General features: G+C 56.1%; 1 protein-coding gene across 1 annotated transcript in view; it reads right to left on the bottom strand.

The window, feature by feature from the left end:
* Positions 1-878: 878 nt before the first annotated feature.
* HS6ST1 (heparan sulfate 6-O-sulfotransferase 1) overlaps positions 879-19,062 on the bottom strand; it is a 50,090-nt gene continuing 31,906 nt past the window's right edge. The window contains exon 2 of the mRNA XM_008998549.5: positions 879-4,237. Within this exon, the coding sequence (XP_008996797.3) occupies positions 3,529-4,237 (709 nt within the window). The 3' untranslated portion in view covers positions 879-3,528. The remainder of the gene's footprint in view (positions 4,238-19,062) is intronic.

Genomic DNA, 19,062 nt, shown 5'->3' with positions numbered 1-19,062 from the left:
AGGGACCCAGTGGGGAGGCTGCACTTGCCTGATCCAGGGAATAGAGACACAGCTCACCTGGGCTGATGGAAGGTGCCTTGCCCAAGGACCTTCCTGCCCAATTTCACCAAATCTGACCACTAGGAAACCAACATCTGCAGACCTTTTAAGACAGCTGGCCTGTATGAGTCAAATATGTCAATTCTAAGGAAGACAGAAAAAAGGAGGGGTGGCTGGGACTCTCCTCCATTCAAGGAGACAGGAGAGGTATCTGGAGGGCCATGTGGTCCCGGGGTTCTGAAATGCTCTGAAGACGTCTCTGGGACAACCGGAATGTCCGGATACTGGAAAATGTTGCTGTATCACCGCTATTCAATCTGGCCTGGAGAACAGGGTTGAGTTTTGTGGGAGAACATCCTTAGGAGACATGAGCTGATAGATTCAGGAGTGTGATATTCTGATGATCACAACCTACTTTCAGATGTTTCAGAAAAGTGTGTGTGCGTATGAGAAAGTGTGGGCACAGGGCAAGAGAAGGTGATAAATTTCGGCTAAGAGTATGTGGGTGTCCATGGACTATTCCTCCACCCTCTTTGTCATTTGAAATCTTTCGAAATTTCAAAAGACATGGAGGGAAGAGGTTAATGAGGATGTAACCGAATGGCACCAGCCTCCCTCTCAACTGGTGTCATCTTCCCCAGTACTGTCATTAATGATTAATAAGTGGTTCCTCTTTCTGGTGCTGACAAAGTTCAATTTTTTCTTTCAGAACGCATTACTTAACGTAACTTTGCTCACTGAGCCCCCTGCACCTGTGCGAAGCACCCCACCCTCGGGACTCCGTGTGAGACCCCACTGGGAGGGGCAGCTGTGCCCAGAGACCACAGCACACCTACCACTCCTTGTCAGGGTTTATTTCATCAGCTAACATTCATTCTTGACCTAGACAAAAACAATTAGATGATTATGACTTGCTTTTCCATCATCAACTTGTTTTTTTGTATGAATAACCAAAAAATTTCTTCTCAACACTTTTTTTAAAGAAGAAGCTATAAATAAATAAAGCTTTAAATGATCCTGGGTTCAAGTTAAACAGTTCCAGTTCCCGAAAAGTTCACAGCCTTGTTGTGTGGGAAGTTCTGCTGTTCCTGGCTTCCCCCTCCAGGGGACGTTTGCAGGGCTGGGGGTCCTGGTGACTACACTGTTAGCGCCACTGCCTGCCTGCTTCCATCCTTGCAGCCCTGGGAGGGCCCCAGGTGGACATAGTCCTTACAATGTAGGAGATGCTGCAGGCAAAGGAACTGTTGACCCAAAGCAGGTGACCTGAATGGGAAGTGCCAGGCTGGACCACTCGGGGGCTAAGGGCACTGCCAGCTGCCTCCGCCTCTGAACACCTCAGCCTGGTGCTGGCTCAAGAGGAGACTGCTTTCCAAGAGCAGCGAAGAGACTGAGGAGAGACCCGTGCTTCCGTGTGAGTTGGGATGCGGGGCATAAGTTAACACATATTCCAATATGTACAAAACAGAACCTGTGCTTGGGCCTGTGCACCCAGGAAGCCCATGGTGGGGGGGGCCACCTTAAGCAAGGCCTCTGGCTGGGTGTGCACCTCCTGCTGGGAGGCCATGGCGCCCCACATGGCTTGTGCAAGACCCCCATGCTCCCTTGAACACGTTCCTCCTCCTCCCAGTAGTGCACCCCGCCCCAATGTTGTGTCCAAGCAGATTCCCAGTGACCCTGACCTCCCTTTGAAAGAACCATGCCACTAAATTCCCTTGTGGCACTCGCTTCCTTACTGTGACACTCCTACCAGGGAGGTGAACCTGCACTGTGCCGTCCACCCTGTGCTGTTGACTACCCTGTCCTTGGACCTCAAAGTAAAATGGGGCAGTGTAGGAAGGCTGATAGTGGGGCCTGCATGCCAGACCTCAGCGGCAGCAACCTCGTCTGACCACTTTCACTTTCCTGTGCTGAGGAAGGTGCTTGTGCCCATGCCCATGGTGACCCACCCACTTCACCCCATGGCGGGGCAGTTGCAGTTTCTGAGTGAAAGCTGGGGCAGGAGAGAGGACCACTGCCAGTCCCAGCCAGGTGGCTTGCAGAGCCCACCACCCTGCCTCTGAGTCAGCCTGCAGCCTGAGCACACCAATCTGCTCTCTGGGGATGCAGGGCACCTGGGTGGGCCCTCCTACAGACCCCAGCCTGGCTTCCTAGGGCACAAGGGATGGGACAGGGCTTAGGGCACGCACTTACAACAGATATGCAACATGGCTTTTAGTAGGGCAATCACAGCCGGTGAGGAAGCCTGCGGTGCTGCTGGAACAGAGCATGGCCAGACTTTTGCAAGGGTTGGGAAGGGCTGAGTATTTGGTGACACGGAGGCCACCTACAGCTGTTTTGCCAAGGCTAGTTGAGGATGTGAAAGCTGGAGTCCCTGTTCCTGGCCATCCATTGTGGCCCAAGGGTAAGGCTCCTGGGCAGGGGCTATGGTCCCAGGCTCCAGCCGATGAAAGCCTGGTGAACTTCATCCACATGCTGGTGGGAGCAGTAGTATTTGAGCTCTTGAGTACATGTCTTGGTGATGGGGCTGGGGCAGCATGCTAGCAAATCCCAGTGGGTCAGAAAGGAGAACAGAGGCAGGGGAGCTCTCAGTCCCAGCTCTCCCTGTCTGAGCCAGGTGTGCCTGTGCGGTCACCTCCAAAGGCCAGCAGGGGACTCAGGCACAAGTGGCAGGATCCCTGGCCAAAGCCCCCCCACTCCTGGGCTGCCAGTCTGCCAATAGGCAGCCGCAATGCTGCGTGGGCCCACTCCCTAAACCCCCCTTGGTCTGAGAACTGCAGGAAGTGGGTGAGGGCCTGAACGTTAGCTTTGGCCTCCTGACCCAAAGATGGAGCCGGACTGTGGGTTCTGACCATGGACCAGAGAGGGGAGTGGGCTTCCTGGGGGCTGGACTTGAGTCTTCTCTGCCTCACATGGGGTGGGCCCTGAATTGAGGGAGCTATGGATGGGTGAGCAGGTTGGGGGGGGCTCCTCAGGCCCTAGGGCATTGGGGGCAGCCAGAAGGGGAGGGGCTATGGGATGGCCTGGAGCTGGGGCAGTTGCGGGAAGCTGGTCTCATTCCTAGTGGCCTGGACTGAGGAGCTGAGTGTGAACGGTGTGCATAGTTGGTGAGGGACACTCCCAGCCTGGCAGGTCCACTTTCTGCTGTCCTCGTCTCTTGTGCAAACCTTCAGTTTTCATGATAAATCCAAGGGGCCAGGAGAGCAGGCACAACCCCTGCTCTGGAAGCCCTGCCCTGCCCTGCCCTGCCCATGGCATCCTTGGAGCATGCTTTCCTCTGACCCACTGGGCTGCACCTGTTGATTCCTCACCCCCCACCCCCGCCCCCGCCCAGCTGCACCGCGTCCCTGCTCTGTTTTTCTTTCAGGATGCAGCTACCTCTGTGGAGCAGGTGTGGGCTGCTCTTCCTGTGACAGTCTTGGGTGGCCCTGTTGTCTGTCCTGTTTTCCCCCCCACATCCCCCGAGAGACCTCCCCATGGCCACCACCGCCACTACCACTTCTCAATGATGTGGCTCATGTAGTCCTCAGTGGGCACGCGGCCCGGCTCCTCGGCGTCCTCCCGCGGCAGAGCCTCCTTGGCCCGGTGCAGCAGGCGCTCCTCGCGGCTCTTCAGGCGCTGCTCCCTGCGCTCCAGCTGCCGCTTGTACTGGTAGCGCTGCTGGAAGAGGTCCTTGGCGTAGTCATACAGCTGCATGTCCAGGTCGTTGAGCTCCTCGATGCGCCGGATGGTGTCCTCGTCCACCTCCACGCCACCCGCCCTTGTGCTGTTGTACTGCATGAAGGGCCGGATGAACTTGAGGTTGAACGTCCGCTCGAACAGGTACTGTGTCTTGCGCTGGAACTCGGTCAGGCCGAAGAAGGCCATGCCCCGCAGGTTCTTCTTGGCGCTCTCGAGCAGCAGCTGGGCCCGCTTGCCCTCGGGGATGAAGGACAGGTTGTAGCAGCCCACCAGGCTCAGGTCGGCCAGCATGCGCACCTGGCGGTTGTTGGCCAGGTTGTACGGGCAGTCCATGAACTCCTGCAGTGTGCAGCCCGACCAGTCTGTGCCCTCGTAGCAGGGTGGCAGCTCTTCGGGTGTGGGCGTGCGCCCATCACACATGTGCAGCGACGTCTTCCATGTGGCCCCCCTCTGCACGTGCCGCCACTCGCTCAGGTAGCGGGACACGGGGTCTCGTAGCAGTGTGATGTAGTAGAACTTCCTGCAAGGAGATGGGGAGAGGAGGTGAGGGCCGTGATGCAGCATGAGGGGGGCGCCTGCGGCTGCTCTGAGTCAAGGTCCCCACTCAGGAGTTTGGGCTTCACCTCTGATGCCGACCAACCCCCTGCATTTAGCTCTCGAAACAGCCGTTTCAAAACCAGCATCTGAGATGTCAAGGAGCATGCCACAGTAACATGGCTACCCAGGGTGACCACCACGTCACCCTGTAGTGCCTGGCATGGCTCCTCTGGAGGGACAACCTTTCTGCTGGTGGGCGGAGCCGCCAATACTTCATCCAGGGAGGTCCCAGAGCCATGGCCGCCTGAGACCAGCAGTGCTCACGAGCTGATTACACCATGGGCATGGTGTCACCCAAGGAGCCACTCAGCAGGAGCAGAGGGTGAGCAGGGGCCAGCCAGGGTCACCTCCAGACCCAGGCCACAGCCTACCCCAGCAAATGTGGTGTAGGGAGGACCCAGCAGGACTGAGCTGCCGACCCCAGGTTCCCACTTCACACACCCCAAGGCACACCTGGCCCTTCCCAAGCACCCTGCACCCACCACCTGCCTAGTACCTCCCATCCGAGCTGACGGCAGCAGCTCCTGGGCACTTGGGGCCTCATGGGCCAGAGGGCGAGACCTTGTCCTTCAGGTAGCAGGTAAGACAACACCTTAGAACCGAAAATGACCAAGGCCCAGCGAGTGAGGGCCTGGGGCAGCCAGGGCAGGCTTCTGTCTCCTGTCTTGGGCTCACAAGGCCCTGACTGCTCAGAAGAGAGGCCATCCACACCCTTCCTAGCTGACCCTGCGTCCAGGGGAGGCACAGGGCTACATGCACCTCCTCGCCAGCCCTCCTGTGGGTCCTGACCGAATGGATGGAGACAGGCCAGTATGGGCCATTTCTTCTGAACACAGAAAACCACAGTGTGATGTGCCAACCAACAGACAGGCTTGCCCTCCTAGCCCCAGCTGATGACCCTGTGAGTCGGCCATAAGGACTTTGGCCCCAAAAGGGACTCTGAGGGCAAGGACGCACTGTACATGGTGCGGAAGGCCCCATCCAGGAAGCACACCCATCTCAACTCCTCTCCCATGTTCAGCACCCTGCATCCACAGGCGGGTCCTTCAGCCCCAGCCCCACACCCACTCGGGGACCATCCCTGCAGCCCGAGGCATGCCTCCATCATGAGCTCTCCAGGCACTAAAATGACTCGGACTTTTTCTTTGTGTGTGAGCCACTTAGAGAAGCCGTGAGCAATTTACTCTTGGGTTTCTGAAAAAGCTGGTAGGGTGAGCTGCTCAAGACAGGCACTCATTTGGAAGCCATCAAAGTCTGGGGCCCTCAGAGCACTGGAGGCGAGGCTTTCTCCACAGCTCCAGGCCTGGCCTCGCTCCTCTGCCACGGCCTTCTATGCGCAGGAGGCCCAGCAGGCACCAACAGGGGCAAGGGGCACCTGACCAGCCGAAACCCTCATGGTCTCTGGAATGACCAAGCCTGTCAGTCTCACCTGTCCTTCCTGCGCCCATGTCCCACATAACCCTTCTGGACCAAGGCCTCCCGCTGCAGGGACAGCTGCTGGGGACCCACACCAGGGAGGCAGGTTGTGTGCAAAGACGTGCATGTTCTCATTAGCAGTGCTGGCCCAGCGGCTTTGCATCTTATAACAAAATGGCACAATGGACACTGAGCCTGGGGGAACCTGAGGAGCCGACCGAGGCCACTGGCCTAAGGTCAAGGGACTTATACCATCTTGTGTACCTTCTGCGGTCAGAACATTGGCATGCCCTGGGTCCCCTGATTCTGTCCCCCAGACATGGCCTAGTAGAGACAAAGGGCCAGGTAGAATCTAGAAGCTGCCTGTGAGGCCAGCAGCCAAATGTCAGTGTCCCCGCCCTTTTCTGCAGATGTGACAGCTGAATCAGGTGGGGTGACGTGCCCTTGGCCACTGTCCAGTTCCTTTCTACCCCTGCCTGGCACACCTCTCCATCGTCGGTGGGCCTCTTCAGGAGCCAGAGGCATCTAGTCCCATGCTCGCCATGCAGAGCCCTTCCCTCCCCACTGCCTTGTCCCCTTCACTCTGCTGACCACAGCAGGCACTGCTGGCTACAGGCCAATCCTGGCCATCTTCTGCCCTGGTGCCTCAGCTCCGCCTCACCCTGTCCCACCTCCCAAGCTCCATCCTTTCCTCCACTGCATGCATTGCCAGATGCATCTGCTCTTTACATTCCAGTCTGTCATCTGCCAAAAGGTGGGGAGGAAGTGTCAAACAGAAGCAGGCAGAGGGCGGGGTATGGTGAGGTGCAGAGGATTCCCCAAATGGCCCATCCCAGATCTAGGCAGCTCTCTGACATATGTTCTCTGGAGGTGCCAAGGGGGTGGCTCACGGCTCAGAGGTTTGAAGAATTCTGTGCACTCAAGGTGGTTCCCAGCCCCTCCCCTCAGGAGCCCAGGCTCATCTAATCCATTCCCCACACGCCCTGCAGGAAGCTGAAGGGTCTGTGCCCCAGAGCAGTCATCCCCACACTGACATTTGGGACCCCACAAAGCAGGGGCTTTTGTGTCTCACTCTCCAGCAGGGTCTCTCCATCCAGGTGCTCCAAGTGCCTGCCAGCAAGGCTCCAGAAAGAGGGGAGTGAGAAAATAGAGGACAGAGATGATGAGAGAAATAACCAGAATTGGAGTACACAATTCACTGAGACCGAAAAGGCTCACCAGGTGCCAAGCAAATGAATGTGGGGACTCAACAGAGGACTAAAAAGTTGACCCTTGAAGCATCTGGACAGAAAAAGCAATAAATAAAGGGCATGCTTCTCTATCGCAATGCCGTATGTTAGAAACCAATGGAGCATAGTCTTCAAAAGGCAGAGGGAAAATGGCTAACTTGATTTCATACCCAGCCAAGCTATTAATCAAGTACGGAGGACAGCAGAGACATCTTGAGACGTAAAAACACTTAGGAAATTTATCTTCTGTGAATCATATTTTAGGAAGATCCCGGAGTATGCATCTCATTTAGCAAAAAAGAAAAAAAAAAAAAGAAAAAAAGAAAAAACAATACCAAACTTGAGAGCCAGGAGCTCCAACCTTGTGGGGGTTCCAGGATGTCAGCAGAACATCCCATGGGGCCTGGCAGGAGCAGGGGGACAGAAGCTCTAGGAAACAAATGGGCAAAGGCCATTGTGTGGCTCACACCTGTAATTCCAGCACTTTGGGAGGCTGAGGTGTGTGGATCACTTGAGGTCAGGAGTTCAAGACCAGCCTGGCAATGTGGCAAAACCCTGTCTCTACTAAAAATACAAAACTAGCCAGGTGTGATGGTGCTTGTGATCCCAGCTACTTGGGAGGCTGAGGCAGGACAATCACTTGAACTCAGGAGGTAGAAGCTGCAGTGAGCTGAGATTGTACCTGGGTGACAGAGCAAGAATTCGTCTCAAAAAAAAAAGGAGGGGCGCCTGGATAGATGGCCTGACACAACTGAGTATTTGTTTGGAAAAAAATCAACGGTAGGTGCATGGCAGATTCTGGAATCATTTGGAAAAAATTAGTCCATGAAGACAGAAAATAAAGCAAGTATAACAACCAGGAAAGCATTAATTCCAGGAAAAACAAAGAGCTATATAGAAAAGAAAATGAAATCTATCACTTGACTCAAAGGTAAATGATGGTTTTGAAGGCATCATCATGTAAACAGTGTTACTGTATGTGGGTGATGGGTGGGGTGAGGACAGACTGTGTGAGGGTGTAAGAACGCTTCATCTTCATCTATCAAAACAAATAACAGAATATCTAACTCAATACATTAAGAAATAGCACTACATATATATTTCAAAATACGGAGGTAGACCGGGTGCCGTGGCTCAAGCCTGTAATCCCAGTGCTTTGGGAGGCCGAGGCAGGCGGATCACAAGGTCAAGAGATCGAGACCATCCTGGCCAACATGGTGAAACCCCGTCTCTACTAAAAACACACAAAAAATTAGCTGGGCGTTGTGGCGTGTGCCTGTAGGCCCAGCTACACAGGAGGCTGAGGCAGGAGAATTGCTTGAACCCAGGAGGCAGAGGTTGTGGTGAGCAGAGATCGCGCCATTGCACTCCAGTCTGGGTAACAACAGCGAAACTCTGTCTCAAAAGAAAAAAAAAAAGTGATGAGCTGAAACAGGAAAATTCAAGTCAGAGGCTAGCCCTGGGCATGGGGCTGGGAGGGCACTGGGTGCTCACAGTGGCTTATGTGGCACTGATCATGTCAAGTCACCGGTGAGCAGCAGGGGTACAGGTGTTCACTGTTAGGACTGATGTCCTGTGTACATTATGCAAGTTCTTTTGTATGTCCCCAACACTTCATGTAAAGAAAACTCTACAGAAAGACAAAATCGAGACCCTAGAAGGCAGCCTGAGAGGCCCAGCTGGCCTTCCAGGTGAACCAGTCTTATTAAGCTAGAGCCTCCAGCCCCCAACCTCCCACCCCCTCTCTACCCTTTGCTCTGCCTGCAACCGCCTTCCACCTCTATGCCCAGAAAATGCCAGGAGTCTTTGGCACTTCCTCTCCCCTCTCCTCCCCTCCTGTGAGCTACGCTGCTGTGGTGAGCAAGGCAGGCTCCACAAAAGGGGTGGAAGACTCCTGTGGGTATCCATGGAGGAGGACCGCCCCATGGGTGGCCAGGTTCCAGGGCAGTGGGGTTGCCTGTTTGGTAACTAACCATGCATTAATGAGTCTGAGTGCTCCGTGGCCACTCTATGAAGGAACCACGGTCCTACCAAGCCCAAGCATCTGGCTGGTGGTTGGTTCACTGTCCAGGAATGCCTTGGGGATGCACACAGGGCCACTTCTCTCCTGAAGGATCTCCCTCACTGCTGCCAACCTGATGCAGGAAGCTGGGGACCCTGATCAGTAACTTTGCTAGCAAATGATGTCTTTCCAGGGTGGCAAACCTCTGGCACCTTCGGTGAACACAGCCCTAAGCTGTGATCCTGGCTGCATGGCACATACAGCACCCTAACCTCCACGGCAGGTCTCTGTGGACACCTATGAGTGCCATGCACTGGGACAGACCCAGGGCTCACAGCATTCACCCCTGAATGGGGCACCCACTAGTCACTCAAGGGTGATGGGGAGACCCTGTCCATGCCACTGGCTGCTCACTACCATCATCCAGTCAGTGGGCAGCAGCTCTCATGTGTGGCCAGCCTTGAGGTGACAAGACACATCTGCAGCTGGGGGCATATGTGTCTGTGCAGCTGGCCTACGTCCCTCCCTCTCACAAGTGGCGGGGGGTCAGCCCCTGAGACCCTCTGTGGGTAACAGGTCAGCTTCTCTGAGGTGGGTGAGGGCATGGCCGGTGAGGCTAAGGCATGTGGGCAGGGCCAGACCAAGGAAGGTCTGATTCACTCTACAGGAACACGGGATTGGATGAGTGATGACTCTGAGTGTGAAATTCACATGGATTTCAGAGATGAAGCATGAAATGTGAAAAAACTCGAAACACGCTATGCAATAATTTAGTCTGTACAAACTGCATCTTCCCGGACAGCCCACAGAAACGCACTATGCAGTAATTCTAGTCTGTGCAAACTGCATCTTCCCGGACAGCCCACAGAAATGCACTATGCAGTAATTCTAGTCTGTGCAAACTGCGTCTTCCCGGACAGCCCACAGAACGAGCACCTGGACCATGCACTTTGGAGTTTCTTTATGCTTGGTTTGATGCCTTCTGTGACCTGAAGCTGTTCTGACATTTTTCAGGGCACTGGTTCCATGCGCTCCATAATCATGTAAGATCTAGGTATTGTTGTCAGGGCGTGGCCAGTTCTAAAGTCTAAAGAGTCTGGATTCTTACAGGATGCACTCAGAATAGGCCTGGGAACCCCACTCAAACACAGGGCACCCTGGGGAAAATCCTGCAGGTGCAGCCCATGAGCTCTGACTGCCTTCCAGGCAGGAGGGTGGGGCAGGCAGGCAACAGCCGAGGCCAGTGTCAGCCAGCTTATGTCGGTCGGGCACTGCAGCCCATGGCACCTGTCCCTTGCTCCTCCAGTGGGCCACACCCATGGCTGCAGGGGGCTTCATTTTGTCTCCTCTGCCTTGGAGTGCTGATGTGACCCAAACTCATGCCTGTATTTTCTCATTGATGACTGCCTTCTAGAAGCTCAGGACTCCAACTAGAAACAAGACTTCAAACCTGGTTCAGGTCTGGAAATCCAGACCAGGGTGGGGGGAAGGAGGGGCACAGGAGACTGGAGCCTGGTGAGGGGTTGGTGTGGTAACTCCACCTCCAGGAAGGTGTTGGCCCTGGAAGGAAGGGCTGGGACATGGCAGAGACACCTCAGAGGAGCTGCACTGGAGTGTGAGCTGTTACAGAGTCACGGCCATGCAGGCACACAGTGGGGGTGCCAGGACCTCAAGACATGGGAAAATGCCTGCACCAACCCCTGGAGCTGAGCATGGGGTTCCATGAGCGAGGGTCCATCCCACTCCAGTGTGCAGGACAACGGCACTCTGCTCATGATTTCCTAAGATACATACATGCTGAGAAAACACACCACCCAGGACAGGAATGGACTGTTCAGTGGCTCTCTCAGCAGTGAGATTATGGATTTTTTCAACATTTTACCCTAAAAATGTTTCAACTGACAGGAGTTGTGAGTTTAGTGAAAACCCATAAGCCCAAATGTGACCGCAACATTTTCTTTATGTATTTCTATATTGTCTGTAATTAAACATTACATAGACAACCTAATAGGAAATATGACCCAAGAAGAAATTATTTATATGAAATAACATAATGAAGATCACAAAAGCCTCCCTGCTGCCTCGTGCCAGTCCTGCTCGAGTTTATTCAGGGCACGCCCTGTCCTCAGGCCCCTCTCCTCCCATGCCCAAAGCTGATGGGGGTGGGGGAATTCCATGAAGCAAGGGTCTACCCCACAAGTTTCCAGACTCACACCCTGAAACTGGCAATTTTTCTACCAGTGCCAACAGAGGGAAAGCTCCTTAATTGTGGGTGAGGATGCTGTCATTTAGCATTGAAATGACAGAACTTTTTTTTTTTTTTTTTTTTTAAAGAAATACTGTTGTATTACTTCTGATTCAGTTACTGGAAGAAAATGAATGGTTTTCCTGGCTCAGAGAAAGAGTCCTTGGGGGTCCAGCTTCAGTGAAGCCACAAGTATGCCCTGTCATCACATTCCAGCCCCCAAGGACAAGGACGTGGCGTGGTGAGGGAAGCTCTGAGAGGGGTCCGAAAGTCCTCTACTCCAACATGTACTTTTATCTCCCAGGGACCGGGGTCCCACCATGAGGACAGAGGCCATACCATCAAGGTTGCATCTCGATGATTAGTTTTAAAAACCACACTCTAGGCTAGGCGTGGTGATGTGCATGCCTCCCAGCTACCTGGAGGCTGAGGTGGGAGGATCACTTGAGCCCAGGAGTTCAAGGCTGCAGTGAGCTGCGATCGTGCAACTGTACTGGCAACAGACCAAGACTCTGTTTCTAAACAAAACAAAATCTGGACTCCAAGGGATGCCAGAAATTCAGAGAGGCAACCTCGGAGAGCATTCTCCTGAGGACTATGTCAGTACCTGGCCCCACTCAGCAATGGCACCTGCTTCCCAGCCTACCCTGACTGCCGGCCTTGGCTCAGGCCCATGGGATACATGGTACCAGAATGGCTCTATATGGAAAGTGACCGGGCCTCACTGAGGCCTGGCTCCTCAGCATGGGAAGGAAATGACAGAGGACAGCAAAGCGGGGAGCTCATGGCATAACACACGACCGTCACCCTCGTCAGCACTGCCTGCTGCCAACCTTGCCAGGGGAGCTGCCTTCGCACGACGGGGGCTCCTGGTGCCTATGCCTCTGACAGTGCCAAGGAGTCTGGCTTCAGCTCAGTTTCTTAGAAAAAGTGGAAGTATGATTTTGGCTCCAAGTCCCACTGTGGGGTGGAAGTCGCTGAGCGCCCCATGTGGGGCGGGTGGCAGCCTCCTCTTTCCTGTGGCAGGAAGGGGCCCTCGGGTGCGGCTCTCCAGGGCCACAAGGCCAGGCTGGGCTGTCCATGGTGTCATTCCCTCTAAGAGGGGGCAGCTGCAGGTTGAGGAGGGCAGGGGGTGGGAGGAAGGCCCAGAGGAGACAACCTGCTCCCAGGAGGCACAGGCTTGTGAGCTGCTGCTTGAGAGGCAACGGCTTCCCCATGGCTCTGGTGTGACACCTGTGCTGGGGTCCCTGCACCAGACCCAATGCCGCAGCACCAGGCCCAGCTCGGCATGAGGGCAGGCAGCCCCTCCCCTCTGCCTGCAGAAAAACTCAAATCATCAAGTTCTGAGCTGTCAGCAGCAGGCTGGGAGCCCCTCTCCAAATGCAGCACAGAAAATGCTAGGCTAAGGCTGTCCCTTCTTGGTAACGTCTGCAGAAGAGTAGTCAGGGTTTTTTTCATTAACTCAATCTGCTTCCAAAAATACCCAGGTCTGCAGAGAGGGCCCATGACATCGGCCAGGGGCTGTGTGGGCGCAGGGGGCAGCTTTCTGCGCTTTGCCCATATACTGTGCTGCCCACACCCCTTCCAGGGAGCCCCCTCTCACCTCAGGACACACAGGGCAGACAGAGCCTGAAGCTGATGGGACCTTTGGCAGGACACCAGGATGGACAGATGAGGCTGACCCAGCCCTAGGGAGCCCCTCACCAGTGACCTGACAGCTGGACGTTTCCCAGCTGAGGTCCAGTCTCAGCCCAGCCCCTTGGCAGGAAGGGAGCAGTGGGGCCGAGGCCCATCTCCCTGCCCCACCACCTCTGGCAGACGGGGGCACCTGGGTCTGGATAGGACTGGCCAGCTGATGCCTGCTGGTCTTATGACACTGCTCAGGGAAACCTCCTTGGCTCACCCAGGTGAGCTGAATTCTTACAGATGCCTGGAAAGAGAGTCCAGTGGTACAGGACTCTGTGCTCATGTGGCCCTCAAGGGACAGGTTGAGAAAGCAATGCAGAAGGTCCCTGAGGGGGAAGATGCCCAGGAGATGTGCACCCAGGTGTGGCTGTGTGACTGTCTGGCCATCAGGATGTCCTTAGAGACACGCTTCTTTGCCGTGTTTTCCTCCTGCTGACTGGAGAGCTGATATGACCGCCAAGTACCAGCAGTCACCTTGGACCATGAGGCAGAAGCCCCACTCTGCAGAGCAAAGACAAAGAGCCTGGGTCCTTGGTGTTCCACCAGCCTGGTCTGCTTATGCTGAGCTCCTTTCCAAAGGGAGAGAAAAACAAAACTGCTGCCACGTTTTGGCCTCTGAACCAAATCCATCTATTAGGGCGATACACCAAGGCCCTGAATGAGATAAGAGGGTGGGTTCCCGGGTGGGGCCACGAGGGCTGGCAGCAGCCTGGGCTCAGGAGTAATTGAATGATTAATTCCCTGAACCCTTGGTGCTTTACCCAGTCACCCTGTAGGCATGAATCATTCTCATTTTGCAGATGAGGAAACTGAGACCCAGAGGAATTTATTAACTAGCCCAGGCCACATAGCTGGAAAGCACTGGGATTGGAGCCACGCCCACCTGGACCCAGGCTGTGACTGACTGAAGAGAACTATTCACTAGCTGAGCCACAGCCCCCTGGGGCTGTGAAGAGCAGGCTGACCTTGCCAGTCCCCGGAGGGCAGGTAGATACAATGGTCAATCGATGCTGCTCAGGACGCCCTGCTGACCATTGTCCAAGCCGCAGCCAGGGTGGTGTTTCCTGACTAGGAACAAAATCACAACCTGTTTCTTTAGAGCACAGTAAATCCTCGAAGAGTCAGAGCAGTCTGGATAAAGAAAAAAGCACCTTCACCCCTGCAGTGAAGACGCATCAGTACCAAACTGAACCACTTTAAACAGAAGCTGCGGCTATCTGGTGGCACCAGAGGGACAGCGCTGCAGCCTGGACTCTGGCATAACCTGGTGGTACCTTGTTGTGGGTCTCTGTGTGGGCCTCTCTCTGGCCTTCTGGACAGGGTCCCTTTGGTCCCTCACAGCCCTACCCAGCCCCCACCGGCCTGTGGCACATGGTTGAAAACGCTGCCAGTGCAGAGCTGGGCTGTGGCCCGAGGGGCTGAGGACAGCTCGGGTCAGCATCCTAACAGCACTGCTGGCCCCTGCTGGGAAGCCAGATGAGCAGAGACCCCGAGGCAGGAGAGCATGTTGGGGGTGGGCTTGTGTGTCCTTGCCAGGCAGGAAATGGCAGGGCAGGGACAGGGCTGCTTGAGCCTCACTCTGTGTCTCTGCAACTGCCCCGGCTTCTTCCTACTCCCACCAACTGGTGGAGGCCTGGAGTCCAGGAGACACCTGTGCCTATCAGGAGCTCCTACCTGGAGGGGAGCCGGGCTCTGCGGAGGAGCAGAGAGCCCAGTCTGGCAGCCTGAGCGTGCCCGGGGTGCACAGCCCAGCATGTTTGGCTCCAGGTGCTGCTGACTACCCCACATCTGGGGCCTCTGGATCTTGGGGGACCAGACACCCTGGGGAGGGGCTCACTAGCTCTGTTTTCACTGCCAGAGAGCTGTCATCTCTACTTTGACTCACTCAGCTCCACCTCCAAGGTTACCTCTCCAGTGAATAAAAACTGCTGTCCTATCAGACCGTGGGCACCTGGCTCCAGGCCCACAGCTGTGTGTCATGGGCAGGCCACCCCTGTGAGCCCACTTTCCTGCAGGTAAAAAGGGCCAGGACTCTCCAGCTCCCCAACACAGTGGGAGTGCAGCATAGGACTCTGCTCACAGCAGGGGGCACCACAGGCCTCTGTCACTGCATCAGCTCCCGCTCTGGGCGGGCGGAAGGGGCCTTGCTAGGCTTCCAGTCCCTGAGCTCAGCAGTGTGAGTACTTCTGCCCCTCCGATGGCCTAGTTCTTCCCTGGTGGCAGGGACCCCAGATGACGGGGAGCAATCCCAGTGATCCCAGGAGTTACTGTGCAGCTACACCGGGAGAGGGTCTGCTCCACATGGAGCAGCTACGTAGATGTCCATGGAGGAGGTGACCCCGGCCCAGCTCTCTCAGGTAAGGTGGTGGCCTCCAGCAGTGTCACTTACAGCTGGAACTGTGTGAGAGCTAGAGGGTGCTGGGCCCCACATCCTGGTCCCCAAGGAGCGCCTTACGCAGCCTCGGCCTCGCCCCTCCTCCCCTATTATAGGGCTGGCAGGGGTGGGCTTTGGCACAGGCTGCTGTGTGTGTGCGATGCCTGCAGGCAGGAAGACCTCAGCGCCCTCCTGAGGAAGTTGCAGGGAGCTCTTGGTGGCTTCCTGAGTTCTAGAGCTATGGCCACTGCTGCCCAAACATCTCTCCCACTGCAAGCCTGGGTTAAAATACAACTGACTCCTGGGACCATGGGAGATCTGGATATAAACATGGCAAAAATGGACCCAACAGCCATAAATCCCACATTCTAGGTCAAGAAATGAAGGCAGGGTGGCCCTCTCACCTGCCGAAGGACACAGGCCTGGACTGAGCTGGAGCAGCGCTGAGTCAGACCCATGGGGCAGCCCCACACCCTCACCCCACTTCAGGGCCCTGCAGCCATGGGATGGGCCTGTTCCCTGGGGCTTTCCTGCAGGCTTCCTGGCTGGACCCTGCTCTCAGGCTCCTGTAATCAAGTCTGCAACTAGGTGCTCAAAGAGGGCAGAGGCACCCGCTTAGGCCTCGGCTCCACCCTCCATTGGCCCCTGTGCTCAGGATGCCAACACAGGCACCTGGTCCCCTCATCTACATGCGGCCTCTGCCCTAGGGGCCTTCTCTTGACTCCCTCCCACCTGTTGCCACCTGTCCCCAGTCACACTAGGCCCTAAGTCTCTGCCATCCCTCCCATGTTAACACACTCATGGGCACGCGCCAGCCAGTGCCCCAGCACTCCTCCCTTTGCCCCAGGTGCTGTGCTCACAGCAGCACCTACCACACTGTGGAGGTGCCACCAGCGCAGTGGCGCGATCTTGGTCACTGCAACCTCTGCCTCCAGGGTTCAAGCGATTCTCCTGGCTCAGCCTTCCAAGTAGCTGGGACTACAGGTGGGTGCCCAGTGCCTGGCTAATTTTTGTATTTGTAGTAGAGACAGGGTTTCACCATGTTGGCCAGGCTGGTCTCGAACTCCTGACCTCAGGTGATCTGCCTGCTTTGGCCTCCCAAAGTGATGGGATTACAGGTGCGAGCCACTGCACCCAGCCCCATCGTCCCTCTTAACAGGCTGACTGAGCCCCTGAGAGGTTGTACATTTCCCAGAGCCAGAGCCAGAAAGGGAGAGGGACCCCACAGCTGGATCCCTCCCACCTCCACCCAGTGGTTTGGGCCTAAATGCTGAGCTCAGCTTTTCTGGACCCTCCTGCTGAGCGTTCCTCCATGCAGGCTTCCAGGATGCCATCACTGTGGCCCCGCTGTAGGCCTGCTGCCCGGGCCTCACCAGAACACCTCTCGCTGTGACCCGACCTCTGGCCTCCAGGAAACAGGTGCTGTGCCAGAGAACACGCACTGACGGAATGCCTATTGCATGGTCTAGGTCACCTACCACCAGCTGGGCCCTGGGGACACAGTTTCCCTCTAGCCTGTTTCCCAGAGCCAGGGAGATGTGTGTTTTATGCTCTCTGGGCTCTATCCTTCATCTTTGTGACCTCTCGGTCAGGGGTCTGGTGAAGGCCTGGCCCCTTTGTCCCATGCCTTTGAATGTGGTATGGAGGTGGGGAGAACAAGGCAGCTCCCAGGTTCTGGGTGCTCCCCACTCCCCACGTGGGAAGGGCAGGCGGCATCCTCTCTGGTCTGCCCTGGCAGCAGAGTCCACAGACCCCACTGGGGCCCAACAACACGTGGCTGGTGTAGACCAGAGTGTGCAAGGGCCTGCCTTACACTGCGCAGGGCACCTGTGCACCTAGTCTCCCAAGGCCTCGTCCCACCTCACAGCCAAGCTGCTCACCTGGATGCCTGCCACTAGGGCCCAGTTCTGCTACCCTGGGGGCTCAGCTGCACCGTGCAGGGAAGTTTCCGGAACCAGGGGAGGCCTTGGAAGATGGGTGAGGCTATCTGACCAGGAGCCTGGACCAGCGAGGCTCCAGGGAAGGCCGACCTGCAGCATCCCTGCCTCTGCCTTCACCTCCACCTGCCAGGCTGACTCCCGCCTGGGGGCCCGTACAGTGTCTCCCTGTCCACAGTGGGTGTCCCTGCCGGCTTGGGCCAACATCCCAGCACTTTTCTCCACTGTTGGTTGTGCTGGGAGCTGAGGGCCCCCACTCTGCCCACCCTCAGGCCGCAGTTAAACAGGTGCTGTCTGCCCCAAAATAGCTCTGTCCGGCAAGGGGCTGAGAAGTAGATGAGACAGCCAGAGGGGACACAGGTCCCAGTGTCAATGGATAAATAGGTGGGATTCCTGCTCTGCTAGCTGTCCCCTCTGTGGCCTGGGGACAGTCACCTGGCCCTTCTGAGCCCCAGGGACTGCCTCCATAACATAGGTAGACAGAAACCCACTTCCCAGGCTGGCAAGGATCTGGTACAACGGCATATGTAGGGAGCATCGTAGCCTCTAGCACCTCGCAGGGGTGAAGGCTCATCCATCCCAGGACAGGCGTGGGGGTCCCCAGCAGGTGCAGCAGGTGTGAGCCATGTGACCTCACCTCGTCACAGTCCCTGTCCCAACCAAAGTGCCATCCCTATTCCTCCCTCCCAGGGGGATCTACTGTGCCCATGGTCTGCAGGCTGGAGCCAGGGCCCTGCCCTCACAGCATCCTGCAGGGCCGGAACATGGCCACTAGAGACCCAGGCAAGCAAGCACCAGGGAGGGGTGGGTCACGGGCCTCATCAGACTCCAGGTCAGGAGCGTGCAGGCCTGGCAAGGGGGATGGGGGCTGAATTCCAGATAAACCCAAGAGCAGTAGAGGACATGAGGTAGGCTGGGGAAGGCCCCTGGGAGCTTGCACTGCACTGCCAGGCTTTGCAGTCCATCCAAGCACATCCAGGGTCGGTCAGAAGAGGAAATGAGTTCATGGTTTCAAGGACAGGGCACTGTGATTAAATGGTGGGAAAAAGGAAAACTTCTGACCTTGTTTCAAAATACTGACTTGCTAAAAAATATGAAAAAACAAAAGGCTTTTTTAGTGTAGGCTTAGGAAATACCTCCTCCCCCTCCCTAACAATGTCTGCAGGCAGGTGAAAATCTGTGCTGGCTTTACAAACAAGGTCAGCAAGGTTTCAGAAAACAGGGCAGGCTGCTGGCCACAATACTTCTTGCCCCTGCAAAGCTGTGCCCACCCAGATAGAGAAACCAAGGCTCCACCTGGTGGTCTGGGGAACAGCATCTCCCAAGGCAGGAGGGTCCCGCTGAATGTCTACTAGGAGCCTGAAACTCGCACCTTCCCTGGGGGTGTTCAGGGAGCAAGCGACCAGGAAGCAGAGGCCCCACACTGGGGGAAGCCCAAAGCTTTTCCAAGCGCCCTGACCTGCATGATCTCATTGGGCCCTGACAAGAAGCCCTCTGGGGCAGGGGGTGACTTAGCACCAGGTGGACACACACTGTGGGGTGCTGCACAGGCCACACCTGCCACACCACCACAAAGGCATAGATGGGAGGGAAGCGCCCAACCCTTCCTGGTCCTAGGATTGGTCACTCCCATTCCTGACCAGGGCAGTCCCCCTGCAAGCAAGAGCACCGCCGTGTTTATACCTCGGGCCTGGGGCACTCCCCCAACGAAGGTGCAGGTGAGGCGCCTTACCGAGATGCACTTCCCAGCTGTGGGCAGGGACAGCTGCCCCTGCTGCTCTGCCAGGTGAATGAGATCCTCCAGCAGGCCCCCTGAAGGGCTGCTTCTCCAAGGGCACTGAAGTGGGGGTGCACACAGA

The sequence above is a fragment of the Callithrix jacchus genome, chromosome 6, assembly GCF_049354715.1.
Source record: "Callithrix jacchus isolate 240 chromosome 6, calJac240_pri, whole genome shotgun sequence".
Lineage (NCBI taxonomy): Eukaryota > Metazoa > Chordata > Mammalia > Primates > Cebidae > Callithrix > Callithrix jacchus.
Note: the sequence above shows the minus strand (reverse complement) of the source record. Positions and strands in the feature narration are given on the sequence as shown.